General features: G+C 48.7%; 1 protein-coding gene across 1 annotated transcript in view; it reads right to left on the bottom strand.

Moving 5' to 3' along the window:
• The window catches only part of GAB2 (GRB2 associated binding protein 2), an 89,700-nt gene that overhangs the window by 28,425 nt on the left and 38,860 nt on the right, over positions 1 to 22,415 (bottom strand). The window contains exon 2 of the mRNA XM_069016338.1: positions 7,803 to 8,103. Coding sequence (XP_068872439.1) covers positions 7,803 to 8,103 — 301 coding nt within the window. The remainder of the gene's footprint in view (positions 1 to 7,802; positions 8,104 to 22,415) is intronic.

The following is a 22,415-nucleotide window of genomic DNA, read 5'->3' as shown; positions in this document are numbered from 1 at the left end:
GGAAACCTGTGCTGGAAAGGCTGGGCAATGCTTTTAGTTCTAAAAAAAACCTCAAACCTCTTGAACTTCACATTTCTTCCTTCTCTCCCAGCTCAAATCCCAGCCTCAGCTCAGCTAACCCAGTGGGATTTCGGCCAGGAAAGGGCAGGATTTTCCCTAAAGGCCCCAGTCCTCCAGCTCTGTATTTATCTTCAGAAGAGGCCAGTTGGATACCCCTGAGCTGGGCGCCAGCTGGGAAACAGTCAAGAAGAGCTGGAGTATTTGGCTGTTGGTCCTTTTTGAAAGCTGAGCATAAATTTTCTTTTTTGCTGGTTGATGGTTTTATTATTTGCAGCGAGATAAGAGCATTTTTTGCCTATAAACCTTGTGCTCCCACAAACAGCTGCATCCTCTGCCAGTTCCCATCAGTGCTGAGTATGGTCAAAGGAGGCTCAACTAGCACTTATCTTCCAGTGGACTCTCTGGGATGGCAGAGTTATGGGTTTGCAAACACAAGGCTCACGTATCTTCTGGATTATTTTCAGTTCTACCTCTTCAAAATATCTGCAGTCACAATAAAAACATCTAAATAAGAAAATCCTAAAAATTTCTGAATTTCCAAAACCCAAACTGTGAAGAAAGTCTTGATCCAAGCATTGCAAACGTCAGAGGTTTGATTACATCAGATGCCCTGAAGCGAGAAGCTTGGTTTTCTAATCATGTAGATACCTTAAGACCTTTTCCCTTGCTAAAAGCTTCTGCATCCTTTCCTCAATCCTTTTCTTGGCACCTATATGGGCAGAAAACCTGCAGCTGGTATCAAGGACAGTGAACACCACAGCAGTGCAGTGTTGACTTTGGTCCTGCAATGTTTCTGGGAACCCAGCATGCTGAAGAGCAGAGTACAGCAAGAGGAATAAGGTATGGGAGAATAGTAGGGGTTGATCCTCCTCTGGTGTAAATGAAATTATGCAAATGAAATCATTGAAGATCTAGCTACCTCAGAGGCCTTGATAGCAATCCTGAGACAAGTGGCATTCATCTCAGCAGAGTTTCAGGAGAAAGTGGACACCTAAGCTCATCAGTTCTAGTTCTTCATTTTAGATATGTTTTTCCATTTTCACCCTAAAAGTGGGCAGACTATAACCACCCACACGTCTCACTCTTAGCAGCATCACTTCCCTCTCCAAACTGCCAGGGGAATCACAGCAAGGTCACCCTCACCAGCTGATAGAGATCAGCAAGAACCTCTTCCTGTTTCTGTCTTCTAGGAAGCAAATTCCAGTGGCGCTCTGCTCTCCAGCAGACTCATCAGTACCTCAACTAGCTCATCTCCAGAGGGAAAGAGGGGGAAAAAAGGGGAGAAAGACAGCAGGCAGTTAACTGCTCTCAAGCTGCTCCTTTGTGCCAATACCACTCCATCTCCGGTATTGTTTACACAGAAATAAAAGCTGAACAGTGTCAGATCTTAAAATAACTTGCTGTTTGTAGAGCAGGAAAACCAGGGTCAGGGAAGCGTGGAACAAATTTAAAGTGGCAGGAAGGCTAAGGAATGAACTGTGACTCAGGCAAGAAGGTGCTTGCATGCACCTGAAGTTTAACCACACGCCCGGTGCAAAGTGAGTTGGGGCCACCAGGTCTCCCACACCCATTCCAGCAAGGCTGGGCCAAACCTGGGGCTGAGATACGACATCTGCATTTGTCCTCCAGAGTGAATCTGCAGCTACAGCTGTTTCTCTTGTTAGGAACACTCAGAACACGGTAGAAAAGGATGAGGGGGGGTCTGATCCAAATGCCTTTGAGGTGTGCAACCAGTGGATCTAGATGTGACATAGGTGTTTGAAAAGAGGGAGCTCCTTGACACCGAGTGCTGAAAGCACGGATGGGAGCACTGAGGAAAAGGCTGCATCTGTGTGTATGGTGGGACATCAGGTCAGAGTACAGGGCTCAAGGCTCCGCATTCCTGTCCCAGCACAGGCTGCCTCCAAGTCCCAAATGGAGCAGGGGACATTCGATCTTTAGGTAAGTGAACAAACATGGGAAGGTGGGATATCTGGAGAGAATCCAACCAGATATGCCCCCTCCATCCCATGGGTCAAGCTCAACTCACCCATGCTCTTGTTCATTGCTTGTTGTACTGTCTGCCAGGGGACAGACTGGCCTCCATGTCAACTGATATCCAAGTACAACTCATACCAGAGCTTAAAGATGGAGTCAAGACCAATTGACTTGTGTCAAGAGAAGCTAAAGAATCGAGTGGGACTAGGGGGAAAGAATTTAAACTAACAGGGGGAACGTTTAAATTATATATTAGGAAAGAATTGTTTCCTGTGAGGGAGGTGAGGCACTGGCACAGGTTGCCCAGAGAAGCTGCAGCTGCCCCATCCCTGGAAGTGTTCAAGGCCAGGTTGGACAGGGTTTTGACCAATCTGGTCTATTAAAAGGTGTCCCTGTCCATGGCAAGGGGTTGGAACTGGATGATCTTTAAAGTCCCCTCCAACCCAAAGCATTCTATGACTCTATGAAGTCGTGGCCCACTTGAGGGCACAAGCCTCCACAAGGGGTTGCCTACTCCAGTGCTCTTAGGTGGCAGTGCTGCCTGCAGATCCCAAAACAATGCACAGCAGGGCCTGGGTGCTGTCAGGGACACAAGGACAGCCCCACATATCCCTCCTTGCCCCCACTTCTCATCCCACATTCCTCAGACTTGGCGCACTCCCTGGCCAGGCACTCGGCTTGTAACTCCTCCAGGGCACAAGTAGGGAAGGAAGAAGGCATATGCTAGGCACAATGGAAAGGAAGTACCTGATCTTGTGGCAGTCAATAGTATTTCCCCTCTGCTTTGGTTCTTCCTGGCCATGGCAGAAGCAGTGGTGGCAGGAATGCAGGAACTGTCATCTTGCAGGGGCTCCCTGGTGCCCTGCTCCTGCATGCAGGGATGGGGAACACTGGTGACTTGGGAGTGTTTGGGAGAGGTGGGTGGTATACAATTTTCAAACCTGGTTTTACTCTAGTCTTGCAGCCCCCAGCCTCTTCACTGAATTTTGGGCAGCTCCTGTCCTCCCAGCAAGTCTTCAGGGCTGTATCTGTGTTGTTTTCTTCTCTGGTCCATCTTGAGCTCCCTTTGTTGGGCAAACACCCAGGCAAACCTGGCTGCAAGGAATCGATGGGCCGATGCTGGGACAAACACGTTTTTGGGAGAGAAGTGGGGAGGGTGCAAGAGTAGCCAGATGGGCTCATAACACAGACTTGCAGGCAGCAGGCTGGGAGCAACCAGCCAGCGGCCCACACAGGACCCCGAGCCAAAGCAAGGCAAGTGAGAGCAATAAATTTGTTCTCATGGGCTGGCAGGGGGCAACTGGTGGAGGATCTGGGGCAGCACCAAGCCAAAGAGACTCATGCATGTGAGGTGCAGATCTCACCAGTGTGAGCAGAAAGTGACTGGTATCCAGAGGCTGATCCATTAAACTGCTAGAATGAGCACGTCTGAGTTGAAGGAGGAAGGAGAGACACATCTCCATCAAACTTTAATGCTCAGCCCCAACCTATGTTCAGCGAGACAGTAAAAGCCTTGGGATTGCTGGGGGTTGATCCCTGTCATGATGTAAAATACCAATGCCCAGCCTTGGAGATGGAGCGGGGAGTTAGCCAGAACCCAGAACTGCCCTGGAGCAACTCCCCGACAGAAAGCAGAGAAATAAATAAAAGAAATTAAGTCCCAGATGGAAAAAAAAAAAAAAAAGACAACATGCCTGGACTGGGTGGGAGAGGCCACTGCTGCCAGACACAACCCATCAGGGCAGGAGCCCAGTGCCATCCTTTTCCCACGCCTTCCTCACCCTCTCCAAGTGGAGGGAGCTTTCAGCTCAGAGCAAAGACATCCACTTACCCGCAAATATTCCCTTCCCTGGTTCCATGTCTGGGTTAAACCTCTAGCACAGGGGCATTAATGATGTGTATGAATAAGCTTTTAAACTCCCACTCGTGTTTGCTCAGCACCCGTGAATCCAAGCCCCTGAAAGAGCCCCTTTTCCATGGAGGAGTTAGAAGAGGAGCTCCAGGGAGGTGCTGGGGGTGGCAGAGTAAATTGACATAAAGTTAATAAAGTTATTGACTCCTTAAAATAACTAATCCTTGCACAAGGCCCCTGCAAGGACATGCTTGCTCACTGCATGGGGACAGGCTGGTTCGTGAGAAATTAAACTACAGGCTGCTGTAGCTGCACCTCTGTCATACTGGGAATCAGACAAGGAGGGGTTTTGGCTGGAGCATCAGCTTCTGAAAGGGTTAATGGCACATGAGATATGTTTAGTGGGATTTGGTATTTTTTTTAACTTCAACAAACAAAGCATATGAGAAAATCCAGTTCACAGCTGAGCCCTGGCTGCCTGCCCACTAGGGCAGGGAAAATGCAGATGGTTTGAAATACCCACACGCTGGCCTTTCTCATGTAGCCTGTGGCCCTGGGTCCCCAGCTGGTCTCCCCCCCGGTGTATTTGAATCACTCAAGGTGGCAGCAGTGCAAACTGCAGTGTAAAGGCAGCACTGATACAGGAACAAACCTATTTTCCTTGAGCATGGTTGGCTTCCTCAGACATGCAGGGGAGCCGGGATCCTGTGAGGCTCTGCTTGCTCAAAAATAGTAATTATCTCTCAAAGTATATAGGTGTTAACAGAAACAAAGAGCTTTGCCACAGTCTGGGTAAACACTTTAGAATCAATTTAATTTCCCTTCTCCTGGCAGATGTAATCATGCTGCTCTGCAATTATTTTCAGGTCGGGGCGGGGAACAAAGCCACTGGGGCAGCTTTGCTGAGCGGCTGCTCCTTGGGACAGCAGGCAGGACCCACCACCTCACTGACATTCAGGCCCCTGAGGCTGAAATGAGCTTCCTTCCGCTGAACCAGATGTATAATGCAGCTGGAGATCAGCAAAACCAGCAGTGAGCCACAGCATGACATTAAACTGCCCTAAAGTCCAGCCTCCTTCTTAATCCTAAGAGTCCCCCTGTCTAGACAGGACATGAAGGACTAATGTGAAAACCAAGTGACAGAAAATTTGCTCCCATCGAGCTGCAAATGGAAAGAAGCATCAAAGGGTGTAAATCTGTTTGCCTTTTAATTGTTTCACCTTTCGGGAGCATGGGCAGCACCTAAGCATGGTCCCACACTGGTGCAGAGGGTTTGCAGCCAGTTTATACCACTGCTTCCAGGCTGCCCATTTGCTTACTAAATCATGCTAAAAAGCCTTTTTACCCTGCCTTTTGCCCAAACTGCCCCAAAAGCTAAAATGAGTTTGTCCTCCATCACCAGGTGGGTTATAAGCAAACTGGTGATGGGTGGCTGAGGCTGAGCTGATGTGGGGTGTCCCTTTGAGGAGGAGGTAATTCAGCATATGATGGCAGATGTAGTAGATGCATTCGCCAGTGATGGAGCGTTTCCCCAGCTGGGATGTGAGTACAGCCCAGCTGGGAACAGCCTGGCTGAGGGGCCAGACCCAGCAAGGCTTTTGGGCCAGTATAAAGCAGTCACACACCCAGGAACAAGTACAACCAGAAAAATGTGCACAGTGGCTTTCCTGGCAGTTTCTGATCTTGTTCCACCACGCTGCCTGTCTGCTGGGAGAAGGAGGTTTAGTTAATTAATTGCTACAATTAGCATGGAGCTATTCCTGCCCATGATGGTTACCTTTTCCTCCCCTTTTTGGTTCATCCAATTACCGACTCATTCATTCTCCAAGGCAGAGGCCACAAGGCACAGAGAAGCTTGAGGACAAGGGGAGGAAGGTCCAAGAATGAAATGCCAAGTGTCCCAAGCTCTGTTTCTACCCAGGAACTGCCTTAATCTTGCACAAACTTTTGATCCTCTCCCATCCATCCACCCTTGACTTCAAGGAGGTGACGAAGAGGGAGCACAGCACAGCACAGTTACAAACATGGCTATGACTGTTTCATTACTCCCTCCAGCTGACACCTCACGAAGGATGCGTGACGAGCTTATATATGCCAAGATGGACAGGACTCCCCACACCCATCATGCTCCAATGATCCTTCAACTTCTCTGCCCAGCCTCAGGCCACGGGTTCTTCAAATGAACATTACCCACTTTGGGAAATTGATGATTTATTTGCCATTATTTAGCAGGGATGGTGAAGGAAAGGTGAGCATGGAGTCACTGCTTTGGCAAGGACCAAAGCGAAGCAGCAGCCCTGAATAATTAATGCTCCCTCTTTGCTGCAGCATCTGGACACATCTGCTGCATTCGCCGTTGCAGGCTTTTTCTTGGCTTACTCAGAAAATCACGCTTTGGCAGCTGGGTACTGTTTCAAGTGGGTACTTTCCCTACAGCATTAACGAGCTGTGATTCTGTTACAAATAGGGATTTTTGTTCCTCTTTTGCTGATGTCACTCCATGATCCTGCAGGGAATAGTGCTTGGATCTCTGCAGCCTGATGATCCCTGTGTGCCCTTTGGGACAGATGTACTTGGAAGCGGGAGATTGTTTTTCCTTTTGCTGCCCAGATTTATATTTCACCGAAGTCCCGTATCGATCCTGCTGCCACTGGGCTGAAAGCTCATTTTACTAAATGAGAAGAAAAACAGTTCCCCCAGCTGAATGCACGCAAAATGGAAAACCCTGCAATGAAACAGCTCTTAAAAAAGGGGCCTGAACAATTTTGCTGAACCTCGAGGGCTGCGCTGCTGACATTGGAACGGTATGTAATTTATTTAGCCTGACCTTTCCCTGAAAGAGCTGGCTGGCGACGTTATCAAGGATCCTTTCTACCACTTGTGCACCCATTGCCAAGGTGACATCCTGTTTCATGCGTCAGTCACTGAAGATCGCATCCGTGCTGCTGCGATGCTTTGTTTGCTGTCCTGCCTGACAAGCTCTTGGCAGGGTTTCAGCTCCTGCGGATGGCAGCTGCTCCACGAGGGACCAAAACAGATTCAAGCTGGACGTTATTATAGGGAGTTTTGTGTAGACAGAGCACAGGCCTGGAATCCCTTGGATTAAACTGGACCATGGATGAGATGAAGCAGAGATAGCCAGAGGTGCTACCACATGTAATGGGATGGGCAGCTGACTGCAGAGCTGCACCCCAGGCTCGCTGCCCCATCCCATCTCACTCAGGATTTAGGTGTGCCCTTGTGGTGCTGGGAAAGCAAAGGAAGCTCACCAGTGCTTAATGCAGAGGCTTGCCTAAGTGCAACTGAGTTTGGATGGTGGAGCACAACTCGGACAATAGGTCCCACCACTGCACATACACTACCTGGAGTTCTCTTTCCCCCTCCCAGTGCTTTCCCTGAGGGTCTGAGGAAGAGATGGGGATGCAGGTGCAGGGAGCATGTCTGTCCTTCACATGAGAGCCTGTCAGCAGTGGAGAGGAAAATGGTTCCAAGTAAAGTTCTCCCCCTACTCCACCAAGGGACTGAAACCTCTGAACAAAGGGGATTTTCACTGCTGGTTCCCACCACTCTCAAAGGGTTTTGGTGATGGATAGGGACAAAGGCTGCAGCTAAAAACGTCCCCAAACACCACCAACTTCTTGTAAGAGACTGAAAGATCTACAGTTATGGAGGATAAAAATGAATTAGGTGATTGGCTCTCATGGTAGCCAAGAGAACTCTTCAGATGCCAAAGACAGAAAAGACTTCATGAAAGTTTCCCATATGTCCATCCATTTCCCACTTCAGCCCTCCCCAGCCCCCCCACGTGGCAGGCTCACCCCCCTCCTACAGGTATGATCTGAAAGAGGAGCCAGGCCCACTGGGAGGACAGGAGAGAAGACGTTCTTAGCCATGGACCTGTCTCTCATGGTACCTGCGTTCTCCTCGGACTGGTTGAAGCCACAGATCTGGCAGATGCTGCGAACCCATTTGTTCATGTCGTCCTCAGTCTCAGCCACCAGGTAGAAGGTCCTGTCACTCGTTTTGATGTCGAAGATGTAGCTGTCTTGCAGCTCCTTCTTGTTGAAGGTCAGGCCCGCATCCACTTGCTCACAGAAATTGAGGTTGATGACACGCAAAGGTTTCTTGGAGTGGTCATTTTTGTAGTACTCCAGGACGTCGGGGTCACCACTCATCCGACCGCTGCGCAGGACGAACCAGCGTTTCTTCCATGCCTGAAACCAAGACAAGAGCAAGCATGAACCTCATCACTGAATCTGTGAGAGTGAAAAACCACTGCTAGACACAGGGTGACACAGAGGCACGTGACACTTCTCCATCATGGGGTGCTCTGGGATGCTGCTCAGGCATACCTGCAAGAGGTGCACAGACTCAGCTCAGTTCTTCAGTTTGATACTAAAATCCAGGAGAATTAAATACTGAAATAGCATTGTAGCATAAGATGACCCCAAAAGGTGCCAGTCTTGGGGCTCAGAGGAACCTTGCTCCTACCCTACAGCCCAGCCATGCTCCCAGGACCCAAGTGCCCTTCTCCCCGTGATGTGGGATAATCTGTGCAGTGGCAGTACCAGGCATCGCAATGCCAAAATGCCTTCCAGCAGCTCGGAGGAGCTGAGGCACTTTGGATGCAGCACCCCAAGTGTCCTAACCTTCAGAGAAACCCCCAAGAGCATCGTAGGATGTGTCTGCAGATACTGACCATGCCAATCCCATCTCTGTTTAAATGCCAGGATAGAAAGACTAATAAAACCAAAGGAGAACTGGTTTGTTTTTTTAAATATCAGGAATAATGCCAGGGAGACCCACGGAGAATCCCAGCTTCATTTGTTTTTCAGCATCCTCTGCTCCCTGGCACATAGGTAACTCCTTAGCAAAGGAAAAGGTTATCATTGATCCTTCCAAACACTGCTGGCGGCTTCCCCCGGCCAAACTACCCGTGGCATGGACTTGGAGGGCTGTGGAGTTTGAAGCAAACCAGCAAAATAAATGTCAGCCATCAGCCCTGGCCCTGAGAGCTGCGGCCCTGCTGCCCTCCCCATGCCAGACACAGTTGGGAGCCCACAGGAGGGGGAATAGACACAAGGAAAATGTGCTAAATGCTGAAACTGAAATTACAGGGGAAACTGTGCAGGTGTAACCCCCCATCCCATGAGGTGGGCAGTGTGTTTTTTTGGGGTGTGCTCTGCATGAGGATCATTGCACCTGCATGAGGGATGCACAGGGCTGAGGGACCACCTTGAGCTGTTCCCTTTTGCAGAGCTATGCTCCCTTGCAGAGGCCTCAGCTCCTATGGCCTAAGGAAGGGAAGGATTACACCTAAGTGCAGTCCTTAAAACAGCTTGTTCAGGCTGTCTTTGAAGGCAGCAAAGGTTTGAGAGGTGGACAAGCATGATGGAAATTATGACCAGTGCTCCTGTGTTGCCTGACACAGACCTCAGTTTGTACTAGAGGATGCCAAGGGAGGGGATGCGATCCCCACCATCCTGCCCTGGCTCTGGACAGTGGTGCATTTTGAATGAGATTTACCTTATTCATATTTTTATATATAACCAGTTTTGGAGTTCTCATGGTTACAAGGGGTTGGGTTATGAGGAAGCACACGATATTTCTAAGAAGGAAGAACCAACAGCCACAAACACCTTTAGTAACCCAAGAGAGGCATCAAGGCGAGCAGTGTTGTGGGTCCCCCATGATGCTCCCCAGGTACTGACCACAGGCTTTGCATATTGGTGATGGGCATGTGCTAGATCTCAGCCAGCCAACTGCACTGGGATCCCACAATTTTCAAGACTTTTGTGGCTGAAGTAAGGGTAAGAAGCTCCTGTGATGTTTCCCCTGAACAGTCTGATTCAGACCACACTTCTCAAAAGCTTAAAAATAGCTTTTGTCAGTGTCTTTGAGCTTTGTAATCGAATTCGTTTTGCACTAATTCTCAAAACGGCTCCTGGTGCCGGGAAAGCAACTTCAGTGCAATCTTCCAAAGGCAGCGAAGCAGCAAATTGCTTAGCAAGAGGATGTGCAAGGCTGGCAGATTTTGGCTTAATCTCACCCACTTCTCATCAAAATGGCTGCTTTTGAGTGACAAAATAGACACAGTGGAGCTGTGTCCATCAGTGAGGGAAAAAACCAATTTCACCAGGCAGCAGCAATAATTCACTAGTCCATCTCCTCAAAACAGATCACCCAAAGCATCGGGAAACAAATTCACGAACTTTTTTTTTCTAGTTCTAGGTGGTAAATGTCCCATCAGCTTCTTCCTGTTAACACTGAGTCATTTCTTTGCAGACACCTGGCAGGACTAAGACAAGGGAATGCATGGGAGGGGGGCAAGTCAGTGAGGGGTCTGCAAGAAGATGGAGTTGTGCAACCACATGAACCAGCACCTGAATGCAGACATCCAGAGCCACTTCTTGCTGCTTAGCTTGCTGCTTTCCAATCATCTGGAGTCCAGTCTTCCAGCCTCCTTTCATGACTGAGACACTGAATTACAAAACCCACAAAGTACAGAAACTAGACTCCAGAATTTAGAGTTTTCGTGGAAAAAACAGGGGAACTGCTGCAAAGCAAGACAAATGATGCTACCTCAACTTCTCTTTTTATCACCAGTGTGAGAGCCACAACTCCTCCAGTTCTCTTTAGTCTGTCTGGTAGCAATGGAAAGTACCACACAGTCAAGATCTGGCAGAGAAAACAGTATAACACACAGGTCTGGTTGTTTTGGATAAGTTTTAACATAGGCTGGTTGTGAAAGAATGGGTCTTGCCAGCACAAAATTTCTTGGAATGCTTCAGGAGATGGAGTATCATTGGAAGGTGGGACCACTGGACAGGGCAGGAGCCCCACAAGCCTAGGAAGACCATCCTGTCCATCTCTGCATGGTGCCCTCCTGATGATAAAGAGTCACTGGTGTTCTTCTAATACAGCTTCTGACCCAGAAGAAGAGCTATGGCAGCAATCTCTGGAGTGCCTGTTCTGGACAGATGGCTGCAGGCAGCACAGCTGGAGGCATCTCCCACCACACTTCCCCACAGCAGGACCAGCTGTTGCCACCTCCTAAGATCAGCTTCCAAGCCAGAGGAATAAGCAATGATAACTAGAAGAGAATGGAAGTAAACGCTAAAGAAATAGACAGGAGCCTCCCTATTTTGGTGGACATTTTCTCTGGATTTTTGAGTACTGGGTTCAGCAAGTGTATTTTATTTTTTCCCTGTGGATTTGCTGTGCCTTTATTGGGACCAGGGCTCAGCTTGTGTTTGCCAGGCTGTTTCTGCTCTTGGAGCATCTCTTGGCACTAACTCAGCTTGCTTCAACATGTCACCATATGCAGCAAAGGATATGTAGTTTGCAGCATGTGGCCCACCCTCCTGGGACACCTATTTCCCCATTCAAAACTATCAATACCATCCAAATCTTCCATGTTTAGGCTTCCCTAGAATATCACCTTCCTGCAAGAGAGTGATTTAAGGGTCTACTGATCACCAGCTATGACAGAGGTGAGATGTATGGGATCCATATGTACATGGCAATCTCAGCTCGTGCCAAACCAGGGGAGTATGCAACTCCATGTGAACCTACACACGCTTTCCAAGACCACCTTCTCCCAGCATGAGGCTGTGCTGGCCAATGGGCATCTCATCCTACACCTGAATTTTCCTTCTCTGCTTATTTTTATTTCTTCACAGCTCTGTTGAAGCCCCTGTTGCCATGAGTCCGCTCCTGCCAAAACACTGTGCCTCCCTGACACGTGTTGTGAGCCAAGGGCTGTGTTTGTTTAACAGCTTTACAACATTGAGAGGCCAACAGCTTAACAGCCATAAAATGGTGCTCTGCAGCACAAATTTCCAGCTGTGCGGTCCTTTGCCGGCATCAGGTTCCTTCACGGTTAAATTACGGCTGCCAAAGGCCCTTAATATCATTGAGAAATATTCTGACACTTGGCAAGTACTTCTTTTAAAGAATTGTTTGTTAAAAAAAAGTGCTCATCGTGCTCCTATTGGGATACGGATCCTCCCTGGGTGCTGAGAACTGAGGCTGCTGCTGCTCAGCTGCTTTCCACCTCAATAGAGCCATGGCAAAGTTAAAGTTTACAAAATGGAGCTCTTTCCAGCTGGATGCTGCCAGGAGCTGGGTGTTTTATGGAGAGCTGGGCTGGCAGAGGTGAGGTGGTGCTGCTGGGTTCACTGGCTGAGTGTACTTAGCAGGGATGCTCGGGGGGGTTCAGGCAGTGGTTGGGACCCTTCCTGTTCCTTCTGCTGGGTGAGAAGAGCTGAACCAAAGAGGTGGCTGCTCTTGAGCAACTGAGATACCACCCCACCACTCCCAGGAGTGAGGTCCCTCATGTCCCCTGTGGCTGTCCTGATGGAACAATGCTGTGACAGAGCTGGTGGCATCAGGGCAGAGAGCTCAGAGAATCTGGGGCTGCCAAGTGCCTAAAAATCCAAATGCTTTAACTGACAGCCCAGAGAGACGCTTTATTAATCATGGTTATAGCAAGGGACATTCAGACAGCATTCTCCTCCCTGCTCCCCTGTTCTCTGCAAAGTGAACACAGAGATCCAGCCTAACTGCTCTTTCAGAAAAAAAGAAAAGAGGTGAGGAAAATAATAATTTAAATGTCAGTAAAGCCAGGTATCCATCCCTGGAGAACTTGTCAAGTGCCCCAATCCTGAGAAGGAATCAAACAGTGACAACATGGAGAGATGGCTCCTGGTGAGGCCAGTGGGAGTGGCCCACCCAGTATTATCTTAGCTCCTAAGTGAGGAGTTTGAAACAGAGACTGTTAACTTTGAGTTGAAAGGGATGTTCTTTCAATTAGGATCAACTTCTGAGCCACATCTCTCTAATCTGAAATACTAATATTTTTACCACCACATCTGTATAGCATATATAGGGAGAAGAGAGGAGAGGAGAGGAGAGGAGAGGAGAGGAGAGGAGAGGAGAGGAGAGGAGAGGAGAGGAGAGGAGAGGAGAGGAGAGGAGAGGAGAGGAGAGGAGAGGAGAGGAGAGGAGAGGAGAGGAGAGGAGAGGAGAGGAGAGGAGAGGAGAGGAGAGGAGAGGAGAGGAGAGGAGAGGAGAGGAGAGGAGAGGAGAGGAGAGGAGAGGAGAGGAGAGGAGAGGAGAGGAGAGGAGAGGAGAGGAGAGGAGAGGAGAGGAGAGAAGAGAAGAGAAGAGAAGAGAAGAGAAGAGAAGAGAAGAGAAGAGAAGAGAAGAGAAGAGAAGAGAAGAGAAGAGAAGAGAAGAGAAGAGAAGAGAAGAGAAGAGAAGAGAAGAGAAGAGAAGAGAAGAGAAGAGAAGAGAAGAGAAGTACACGTATATTTCCCAGGAAATCTCCCTGTCCTGTACCTTCTCCCCCTGAGACCAATGTCATACCCACCAGCACTGCACACCAGCAGTGTGAAATAAACCTTCCAAAATGTGATCTGACACAAATCACAGGATCTAATCCAAGGTGGCAGGCAGGATGAGTGACCTAGCCATGACATCAGGCAAATTTCTCACACCAAGATGAAGCCAGGGACTGAGTGATTCAAGCAGGAAACCCCACAGCAGGGCAAGCAGGTGCTTGTGTCCCAGATTTGCCCAGAACTAGAGGAGCCCTGGGTGCAGGATGTCTCCTGTAATTGCTCCTGTGGCCACCAGCTGCCAGTGGGGGTGCCACCATATCCACAGAAAGCCATGAGTCTGTCCCAGCCACACATGCCCCCAGTTTTCACTCTGTAGTGAAGATTAGTCTTGCACCCCAGTGAGCACATTTTCCCTCTGGCTCCTGGCGCATCTGCCATGGCAGAGAGGAGTTCACACTTCAGGAGCACGTGAGAAGGACCACAACACCTGGAAAGGTCTCACTGTTTTTCCCAGTCACTGTGTCACCTTGATGTCCCCTCCAGGCTGCCACCACTTTAGCCATCCTGGCAAGATCAGCCCTGGGAAAGGGGGATAGAGTGGCTTGGGTCCTTCAGTGGTGCTACTGTTTTTGCCATCTGCAACAATTACAGCTGTCGGACTGTGTTACGCGGCACTGGGGTGGATCCTGTCCTGCCCACCCCTCCCCACAGCCCTGTAGGAGGAACATGGTCCCCTATAGTGGCTGGTGCTACCAGCATCAGCGAGTGAAGCCCCATACAGGAGAATTGCAGAATAACCTACTGGTGACCTGTATAATAATGTTGTCTTCCTCTGTGTCCCCAGGGGCTTTTTATCTCATCTGATGGACAGGAGGATGCTGGTTTTATTATTCATGCAAGAACACCTCTTCCCTCCCTGTGCTAGTGCTAACTCAAAGGAAATGTGGCTTGGAAGTAGATTTGTAAGCAGCAAAGAAGTCCCCTCTGTCTGTGCAGATAATGTTTCTGCTGGCTGATTCCCTTCACACAGCCCCAATATCCCCAGTTCCCAGAGCAAACAGGAGCTCCCTGAGCCCCACTCCTGCCCTTCCAGATCCCCCCGTGGTTCTCCTTGCCCGCTGCATGCTCACAGCACCTTTCCACATGATACTGGGAACAGACAGGTCCCAATCCCACTCCTCACACCCTTCAAAGGGATGGAGGCTGTTCCCTGCTAATCGTGCCCCAGCCATGGCCGAGTTCACGGTGGGTTCATTATCTGCACTGCTTTGGGGGAGCCGTGATTGGCAGCGCTAATAACACCACGCTGCAGCTGCAACACCCTGCGGGGCACAGGAAACCTTGCTGGGGTACAAAGAGGCTCTTCCTTGCTGAGGAACTGAGGGAAGGTGATGTAAAAAAAACCCCAACCCAGTGTATATCTCAGGCTGTCAAACTGACCTTCCCTCCTGGGATTTTTTTTGCCACTCTCGGAGGTGTAATTAGGCTTCAGAGCACAAATGGAATCACTACATGTGACATCCACCCAAGGGCAGCAGAGCCAGCAGGAGATGTCCTGCACCAAGCATCACTCACAGTTAGGGGGAGAGGGGGTTTCAAGGAGGTGAGGCACAAACACAGGCTAAAGCCTCTTTATTTGTAAGATCATTTAAAAAACCATAAGCTTCAAAAACAGCTCCTGCCATCAGAGATGTTTGCTACCAGGGAAGGAAGGGTCTGGGATGGCTCGGAGCTACAGGTACACTGGTGTGAGCTGGAGGACCCACTCCCCACCTCTGCCCTCTGTGAATGGGACAAGCAACATAGAAGTGACACAATGTGGAAAACATTTCCCTTCGTATTTATTTTACGGGAGTTCTCCAGTTGGAAAGATTTCAGTAGCCTTGTGCTGCATGGTCAATCTTAGGAAAATAAAGATTTCTCTCTGGGATGTGAGGGCACTGACAGCATTTCTGATGGGATGCTGGATTAAGGATGATTAAGGATGCGCCTGATTAAGGATGGAATGGAAAAAATAAATACAAAATAGTGAGGCTGCACTTACACCACCAGACAAGCTGTGACTGTCTGAGAAAGATGGACATGGGAAACCCTGGGAGGTCCAGTAGTGCTCCTGTCTGGAGGGTGTAGAAAGGATGGACCCAAACTCTACCGGGAGAAGCATGGGGATAGCATGAGAAGCAACAGAAAAGTCTCATTAAATGCATGGAAAAGGCTTCACAATGAGGGGTAGAACAAAAAATCCCCAGATGGGGTGATGTCCATTTTGGAGATAATCAGAACCTGCCAGGACAAGACCAGGAGTAACAAGATTTACCTCCCGAGTTGGCCCTAGCTTCAAGCTGGCCTCACCTTGAGTGGGAGGTTGGTTCAGAGACCTCTTCTGACCTCAGTTATCTCCAAATCTAAATTACTCTTCCATAATTAGGTCCACTCCCAGCGAGGAGTGCTGAACTTGTCATATGGAGACCTGATGAGACCACTCAGACCTTGAGTTCTGACGTGGGACCAGTGCAGTGACCCATCGCACATCCACCCGCAGCATTTAGCATGGGAATGGGCAGCACGGGCATTTTTCAACTCCCATTGACTAAAGCAACCTTTTCAGGGTAATTCCTTCTGCCGAAAGCCGCACGGCACTTTTGCAAGTGGGAAGGTGCTAGGAAAGCAAGGAGTTCACAGGAAGAACCTGGAGCCTAGCTCTTGCCTTGGGGCTGGCTCTGAATGGTCCATGTGCCGAGCCTCCAGTGCATTCCTGCCGCTGTGCATGGATTTTGTTATCTGGAATTATTTCCTGCTATTCAGCCCTGTTCTGTATTCCACTCTGTTATTCCTAGCTGAAATCCCTCCCACCGCCCTGCCGTGGCACATCCTTTGTGGGGCACTGGAGCAGCACCCAGAGGAGGTGCAGGCAGGTGGATGGGTGTACCTGACTGGGATAGAGGATACCCAGGCTTGTACCTTTGGCCACTTTGAATGCTGACAGGACACGGGGCTGCAAACACCAGACAGGATGTCCCAGCAGCCTGTGATATGATATTTCACTTACCACATATATTGTGATACTACAGCCACACATATTTTACATGATGCACATCAAGGCTGGTGCTCTCCAAGTCTGTTTGCAAAACTCAGCTGCCACCACTGACCACACTCAATCCCGCACTCTAGAGCCGACCAGCCCACCAGAGCAAGTCAGCCCATGCCATGTGAACACACCAAGAGCAGAGTTTAGTTTGCTTTTTCAACTTTGGGTTTCTGGAAGCAAAAGCAAACTGCTCAGAGATTTTTTCTCTCCCCTGAGACTCTGGTATCAGTCTCTGATAAGAGTTTTCCTGGCCATTACACAAGCAGGGCTGGACATGGGAACACAGCATGAATAAATGACTTGGAGCAAAGCATTTTGATAACTGAGTTTTTCTAGCTTTCTGGCCTCCGCAAGAGCAAAATAAATTCCACAGCACTGTCAGCAATTTCCCTTCCCTCACCCCTAGCTTTGGGCTACCTCGAATTCCTACCCTCATTGCCCAGAGAAGCTGTGGATGCCCCATCCCTGGAAGTGTTCCAGGCCAGGTTGGATGGGGCTTTGAGCAACCTGGTCTACTGGAAGGTGTCCCTGCCTGTGGCAGAGAGGTTGGAGCTAGATGATCTTTAAGGTCCCTTCCAACCCAAAACCATTCTATGATTCTATGAACAGGGATCTGCTCCAAAAGCACCCACTCTGTGCTGGCAGGAGCCACAGTTCCTGCCCCAGGCTTCTTTGGCAAATGTACACCAGTCTCCGCTCACAAACAGCTCATTGCACAGATGCCTCACCCCATGAGTGCCCAGGGATGGGCTTCATGAGACAAAACAGCACTGCACATGTCCCCTCTGCCTCCTCCTGGAGGTTGTGGCTGTTCTCCCACCCTGTGTCACCTCTTGCCAGCCCTCTGTGACATCCAGGAAGATGCTCAGGAGAGGACAAGGTTTACTTTCACCAGACTTGGGTGTGGCTAAGAGATTTCCAGGAAGGGCATTGCACTTTGGGGTTTCTTTTGTCCCTCATCCACGAGCATCCATGAGACCCAGAGGGAGACAGGAAAGGGGCTGCCATCTATTTGCTATCCTTTCCAAGCCCTGAACACTGCTTGTGTTTCAAAGCAAGGCTGATTTAAAGCAGCACTTTTGAACAAAGAAAAGAATCTGAAAAAGCCAAATTGAGATTTAGTTTTAATAAATTGGAGATACACACCCATGTCAGCTCTAGCAGTGAGTCCCGTAATTAAACTGCTCTGCCCTCAATCTCTCAGGTGAAGGCAGATGGAAATACAGCCGAACTTAGAATTGGATGTCAGGAATGAGAGGTATGTCAGGATGCTTTCCCCGTCCCTTGGCATGCCACTTCCTTTGCTTAAAGGCTGCAGAAAAAGTGCCTTACAGGGTGATACTGAGACTCTTCTGAGCTTAACAGGCTCTATGCACAGCAAAAAACACCACCCAATTTGGTTTGATATGATGAACTGGAGATATGGGGCTGAAGCTGATAGTAAAATGTGAGGATGTTTCTCCTGTAATCTAAAGGAGTCTGCCTTGTAGCAGGATATTTGGGATAGGCTTGCCTTTCCAGGAATGGTTTCTAATTTTAGAAAAGCTCTGAGGCTTGTTAATTTTCAGCCACTTTAATGAGCTGTCTCTTTAATGGTCTGTAACCATTTCCAGCTCAACTAACCTCTGCAATGGGAGAAATTAGCCTGATTCGGCTCACACTGAACTCACAGTCTGCTAGACAACCCTTTGCACCTCCTCATGGTAGCTGTCTGGGTGGCAGGGCCAGCATCACAGCTGCTGGCACAAAGTGGGCAACAGGGAAGATCAAAGAGCTTCTCTGCAAGGAACTAGTGACACAGGTCTGGAAAAGGGTCAGGATAGGAGAGATGCTGAGGAAACCATCAGTGGCAGGGAGAAGGGGGTGGAGATGACTTACTGCTGCCTAAGACAAGAATGACAGGACATCACAGGAAAGTAACAGGAGCCAGGCTCGGGACACACAAAAGGAGACTTTCCTTTGGGTCACACAGGAATGACTACGCTGAAGGATGCTCAGGAGGATCCAAGTTCAGCTGGCCCCAACTGGAGCCTGAACAAGGTCACAGAAACAAAACCCCACCAAGGTCACTGGGTGCCACTGTGTATGATGATGGATGTCTGCAATGAAAACTGTTAACAACAGGGAAAATACTATGAGGAGGAGGAAGAGGAGGGAATCTTGCCAGCCTAGATGCTGGCTCACTGACCACTGTGCAACATTCCACACTAAAAGGACTTGGAAGTGGCCCTCTACAGATGTTCAAATGTGCCAGGCTCGGAAGGGGCAAGGGAGGCAGCACTGTTCACACTAACCCTCATGGCAGAGCTCAACCTTCATGGCTTCACATGATGCCCTTGCTTTGCTCCAGGAAATGTGGGTATTTCCATTCTGGCAAGACAGAGAGGCAGGAGGCTGTGAGGCCAAACACATTAAATGTGGGCAAAAGGGAGAAATGGAGCCAAAAGCTGCTATGAGAAAGACAGCTCCGTGGAGATCAGCACCAATGGCACTCACCCATCAGCTGGATTCTCATGGTTTAGTTGATTTTAGGGCCTCAGGTTCATTCCTGGAGCTTGAAAGGGCACCCTAATGAGTGGATTCCCTGGTGCTTTGTAACAGGTAAGCTTGTGTGAAAGCCTTTCCTTAGCTAAAAATGATTTCTCTCCTCTTTCAGCTCACCCTTTTGGATGAAACTCATGGAGACTTAATTATCTCATCCTTCTGTCAGGCCCCTCTGGAACCCACTGGGGGGTTTACTGGTTTCCAGGAGACACTCACAGAAAGCACACGCACACATAGACACTCCCTGAGGCTCTCCTTCAGCCCTGCCAGCTCACAGCCCTGCCCACTGCTCTCCTGACAGGCACCATGCTCAGGCAGACAGGCTCACAGGTTGGAGGGAAGTGGGGGATAATTCAGGGTACATGTGGGGACAATCCTAGATCTGCACCATACAAGGGTCCAGATCTTACCTGTTGCACAGCTGGTTGAGGGTGGCCAGCTAAAATATGCAGACTGCTGGTTTCAAGCCTGCTACAGTGAGGTACATCTTTCCAGATGTGCCCAATAGCCAAAACATCTGTCAGTGACAGCACTAGGTTGGGTTCTGTGTTGAGTCCTCACAACACTTCCAGTTCCACAACCCTGTGCCTACAAAAGGAAATTTTCTCCAAGTTCCCCCATACCTATGAGAATCACAGATTCAGGCAGTTCAGGACTCCTAAGGTCCCTCCCAACCTGAATTATTATGATTGTAAACTGATTTCTTTTATATCACAGAATTTTAATTAAATACACATTTATGCCCATATGGACCCCATTAACCATTCATTTGTCCTCATATTTAGCCACCACCTCCTGAAAGAAAAAAACAAGGAGGGGGTTGCTTCCAATCTGTCACTTTGTGGGTTTGACATCTTGCAAAGGGCTCTCGTGATGCCCTTTTCCACTACACTGGAGATCCCTTAGCATGTTCACAGAGAGAAAATATCACAATCACTTGGCTATTCCAACCTCTCATCTCTTACAGAAAACTAACCAGCTGCCAGTCTAAGAATTTCTGTGCTAAACTCTATTTCCACAATACTGTCATTTTTCCTTTATTCCTCTTCGGCATCAACATTAGTAGCCAGCTACTCTAACACATTTTGCTGTTGTTGTACATAAGGAAAAATAAAGGCACCTCCTACCCCTTCATTTAGACATCAAAGGTCACTGTAGCTGTTTCTGCAGCAGCCTCAACTCACATCAGGAGCTGCTCACGCAGTTTCTTTCTACCAAGCCCAGAAAACCCTGCATTTGGTGATTCACTGCCCCTTTCTGTAGGAACAATCTTCTTTCTTTCTCCTTTGATGTTCAATTTTGCATTGGGCTGTCTTCTAACATATTTTTTTCAAATGTGCTCGGCTTGCCAAGTGATCCAGACTGCCCTGTCTGATGAATTTGTCTTCAACATTTACCGTTTCATTACCCTTTGTGCCACTGGCAGCTTCTCCCCACGGGAGCCATTAGATCTGCTTCACTTAGGGAAATGCTGAGACTTAGTATTAATCCCTGAAAAAATGGCACGAAGAAGAGCCCCATTTGTGGGTGACATCTTCCTGGGATCTGCCAGGTTTTATTTCACTTGCCAGGTGCTTGGGGCTGTATGGACTGCGCTCACTACCCGACAGCTCGCCTGCCATCCGCAGACCTGTGGGCTCCACCATTTGGCCCAGGATTGATGCTGGGCATCGCCCTATTGCTGCCTAGGGAGTCCCTTCTGAACATTTCTTCTACCTTCTGGATTGGAAGTAACTCCCTTAATCAGGATTAACCTAATCTGTTTCTCCCATATCTGGAAAGCTGTTGTCTTCTTTTTCCATGCTTTAGTGAAAAGGCGAGAAGACCACTGCTTCCTGGACCTCCATGAGCTTTTCATATTGCTCTGCTCATCTTTTCCTAAAATACCAGATTTTCAAACTTCTCCATGGTCCTTCAGTGATGGGAACCCTTACAAAAATCAAGGGAAGATGGTCATTGAGAGTTTTGGTTGCAGCAGAAGGCTTTAGGAGATGCAGTCTCCAGAGACCACCCACAAAGAACCTGGAAGAGAGCAAGGAAAGCCCTTGGCTTCCTTGAAGGAGGAACAACCTTCCCCAGAAGGTAGCACCTCAAAGGCAGATGACCAGGGTTAAATGGGTGCAGCAATAGCAGACAACTGGGCACTGGCAGAGTCTATCATGGCCTTCAGGAACAGCAGTCAACATAGTGCTGAGGCACTTGATTAACCACGTGTCTGCCCCAGCCTTTGCCTTCTGCCAGCAAACAAAGCCTGGGGAAGATATTCCTGAGCTCAAATAGTCTATTTGGTTCTGGGAACTCAAGTGCATAATAGGTCACATGATAAAAAGTAGTACGGTTTAGTCAGCATGGATGAGAAGATCAAACGGATGAGAAGTTGGCCATTCAAAGATAACCTTCTTCTAATGAATAGTCACATCACTATTGTCTTTTAAAAATTAGTCTATAGAAGCCCTTGCAATTGTATATTTGGGATGCTACAGGGTTTCTGGTCATTCCTATTTCCTGTCCGACCAACAGCACAGTGAGAACATTAAATATTCTGACTCTGACCCGAGGAATGCCCACAAGTCTGGCTGGATGGAGCAGAAAAATAGCCTGGGATCATGGTAATATTGCCTTGTTTAAAGACTTCTTTAAAACCAAGGAAGCCAAAGGGAAGTAAATCAGCTGAGGTACTGAAAACCACTTTAGAACAGCCAAGGATCTACCAGATCAACAGGACTGTTTTGTGTGGCTTCTGTGGATTAGCTTTTTCTCCTTAAGTTTAAATGATTCCTTTAAAAGTGGCTGCAGCCAGATACAACTGAGGTAATCTACTGTTTTCCCTGACTGATCACACAAGTCTCTTCATTTTGAAAACCCAGCTGGAAGCCCAGCTTGAAGCCCATGTGCCTCAGGCTTCAAAGGAGCGGACAGCAGGGTGGGTACTAATTCCACATTACCAGCACTCCACAGCAGTTCCTCCATCTGCCCATTAATGTGTGTTCAAAAACCAATAACAACACTTGTATCAGTGGGCTGATACAGGGGTAGCTCTGTTTTGTCCTGACGGCACGGATATGGTCATCGCTGGAGGATGATGCCCACCACCTCTCCCTCCACCGGAATCCCAACAGCCACTGACCCAGCTGTTGACCCCATCAATAGCTGAAAAGCCTTTCCAAAAGCAGCAAACCTCTCTCCTTTCATGTATTATTAAAATTCTCACTGGTTAATTTATTAGGGTACTTTGCACTGGGAAAAATGACCTCTTTGTTGACCCACTTAAACATGCTCCACTCCAACACAAAACCATCAGAAGGGCAAAAGGGAGAGCTGGGGAAGTTGTGCACAGACTGATGTCCTTTGTCTCAGTGAGACAGCTCCAGGATGGAAGTGCCGGGACTCCCTGGCACGAGAGCAAAGGGCTAGACACAAGCCTTCACAGACCAAACCACAAAGGAAACATTCAGCCCATACGCCACATGGACACAGCCAGAGAAACAAGACTTCCCGGGACCTCTTCCTACACAGTGCTCATCCCTCCCTGAACCTGTGGGTTTGGGAA

This window comes from Aphelocoma coerulescens, chromosome 1 (genome assembly GCF_041296385.1).
Source record: "Aphelocoma coerulescens isolate FSJ_1873_10779 chromosome 1, UR_Acoe_1.0, whole genome shotgun sequence".
In the NCBI taxonomy this organism is placed as follows: domain Eukaryota; kingdom Metazoa; phylum Chordata; class Aves; order Passeriformes; family Corvidae; genus Aphelocoma; species Aphelocoma coerulescens.
This window is presented reverse-complemented; position numbering and strand designations above follow the sequence as displayed.